The 2,486-nt window shown below is 48.6% G+C and overlaps 1 protein-coding gene across 13 annotated transcripts in view; it reads right to left on the bottom strand.

Moving 5' to 3' along the window:
• CADPS2 (calcium dependent secretion activator 2) overlaps window positions 1–269 on the bottom strand; it is a 555,001-nt gene extending 554,732 nt beyond the window's left edge. For all 13 annotated transcript variants that reach the window (XM_040472104.1, XM_040472105.1, XM_040472110.1 and 10 more), the window contains exon 1: window positions 35–269. In XM_040472104.1, the coding sequence (XP_040328038.1) occupies window positions 35–134 (100 nt within the window). In that variant the 5' untranslated portion in view covers window positions 135–269. The remainder of the gene's footprint in view (window positions 1–34) is intronic.
• Window positions 270–2,486: the final 2,217 nt, after the last annotated feature.

The following is a 2,486-nucleotide window of genomic DNA, read 5'->3' as shown; positions in this document are numbered from 1 at the left end:
GGCGCGTCCCGCCGCCCTTCGCGAGCCGGGGCCGGTGGCGCTCGCTGCGGGCCGCCGGCCGCCACCAGCACATCGCGGCTCTCCTCCTCCAGCCCTTCGTCCGACTCCTCTTCGCTGGAAGACGGGTCCAGCATGGTGCTCGGGGCGCCCCGCCGCTCGGCCCGCGGCAGCTGCGTCTGCCGGTCTGAGGGAGCCGCGCGGCTGGCAGCAGCGGCCGCAGAACGAAAGGAAAACTGGCCAGAGCTTTCCGGACACGTCGAGTTAAAGACCGGAATGTTTCCTACCACCAGGGCGAAAGGGGCGGGCAAGAGCCGGGAGGAGGCGAGGGGGAGCCGCCGGGATTAAATAGGCGGAGTTAGCGTTGGAGGTGAACGTGAGCGCCTCGTGAATTCCTCTGCCCGCCCGGGACCCGCCAACCCCGTGATCCCGCCACGCCGGCGGGCAGAGGCGGGGCGGCCCGAGCGCCCGGACGCAGGTGGGGAACCTGTGGCTCCTACAACAAGCAACACGTGGAATAAAATGTTGAGCGGGCGCGGGGTCGTGGAGTACGCGTGCGCGCGCCGCGCCTGCTGCCGGGGCCCAGGATGCCGGGTGCCGAGGCTGGTAGTTTGCAAAAGCGAGGAGGGGCTAGACGTGTCTGCTCCGTATGCACACCCGGGGTTGCTTGGACTACCTTGACCCCCTACCCTCCATGCTTTTTCTCCCGACAGATTCCTAAAGGGCAGGTGGATGGGGGCGGTGGAGTTGCTGCTACTCTCCGAAGGTGAGGAAAGCGGCCAGAACATCCCCGAGACCCGAATCCGATGCCCAGATTGAACCCAAGTGCGGAAAAGTGGGAGCCACTCACCTCAAAATAATGTTGGGGAGAGACTTTGAAAAGTCTCTCGCTCTGCTCTGCTGCTGTTTGACGCTCATGCTGAAGTCCAAATTATAAAGTCAGAGGAACGTTTTTGACAAAACAAAAAAAGAAAGAAACACGCGAGGCTTTCTTTTTAAACTGTTTTTATTCCCACATGAGCAAGATAGATTTTGTATTTTTGGAATGGCACTTTGCTTCAGCTCACACATAGCTGGATTATTTTCTGGGTTGGAATGAGATTGACTCAAATAGTTTGTGTAGTGCACACATATCTTCAGCTAACGTTTGAGCACACGCCCGTTGTCCGGCACTGTCAGCATTTGGCGGAGCCTGCGGAGCTCAGGGACACACAACCCTTGGTCATTGTTGGTTCTGGCCTCAAGTGGGCGTCTCGAGGCTGCACCTGAAGCCTGTCTTATCTGCACAGATTTCTCGGTCCCAATGCTGGAGCCACCTGGAAGTTTCTTCCTGTGATTTCTGTTTCCGATGTTCTTAATCCGGTCAGGAGGGGGAAACAGGGAAAACAGTGCATTCGACCCAAGATGCAATGTACTATGGCCAAACTGGCGGAGAGATTATGAAGCGCCGGGGAGATACGGGGGAGGTACACTGTCGACTCTGAGCTTGTCTACTCTGTGGCCAAAAAGCAGTTCTAGCTTTTTTAAAGCCACTTCCACAGTTAGGTACACAATAGAGAGGCTTTCCTTCTGCGTTTACTGACGTTCTCCCTAGATGGGGTAAAAAGATAAGGAGGCATTTACTCCTAAGGAGCCTTGCTTATTTATCAATCCTTAATGGGTGCCCATAGCGATAAAATGTTCATTGAGGGCATTACTGCTGGCAGATCTCCAACTTTCCAAGGAATAGGAAATCTCAGAAACTGATGTATTTCAAGAATGTTTTATTCTTGGCAAGGTAAACCATAAATGATAAGCCTATTCATTTCAGTCATAGTATCTAATGCTTACATACATAGCAATTTACATTTTGCAAAGTTTTGTAAATGTGCTTAACTAATGCCATCAAGGTAACCTTTGGATAACAGGTAATGATGATGGTGATGATTACAATTAATCTTTTAGGTGCTTTGTATGGACTATTGCACCAAGCCCTTTACATACATTATTTCATTTTTTATTTTTGTTAGTAGTTCCTTTGTACAGATAAGGATCCTGAGGTTTAGAGAATCCTCTTTCCCACAGAATTATGGGAACAAAGACTCAACATTATGAGTCCTTTCTAATTCCAAATAGTGCTTTTTTTCTATTATAATCTGATTATAAATCAGTTTACTAAATGTATGATGTTTATTAAACTGATACCTCAAATATGTTGTACTTAGCAACATAAAAGTACAATTTAAATATAACAGTTTTATTGCCCTTTCTTTTCTTGCCAAAGAAAGCTATACTTTTGTTTTCTTTATTAATTAGTTAATACTACTTGATGTAATAGCTTATTCTCTTCCTATTAAAAATAGTTACCAAATTAAAGATTCTTCAAGCCTTGGGGACATGACTGGAAAACATCTAATAATTTTTAGAATAAGATAGACAGTGGGGGCACTTGGGTGACTCAATCAGTTGAGTGTCTGACTCTGGCTCAGGTCATGATCTCTCAGTTTGTG

The sequence above is a fragment of the Herpailurus yagouaroundi genome, unplaced genomic scaffold (assembly GCF_014898765.1).
Source record: "Herpailurus yagouaroundi ecotype Mexico unplaced genomic scaffold, PumYag 100, whole genome shotgun sequence".
NCBI classification, from domain to species: Eukaryota; Metazoa; Chordata; class Mammalia; order Carnivora; family Felidae; genus Herpailurus; species Herpailurus yagouaroundi.
The sequence above is the reverse complement of the archived record's forward strand: the minus strand, read 5'-3'. Positions and strand labels throughout refer to the sequence as shown.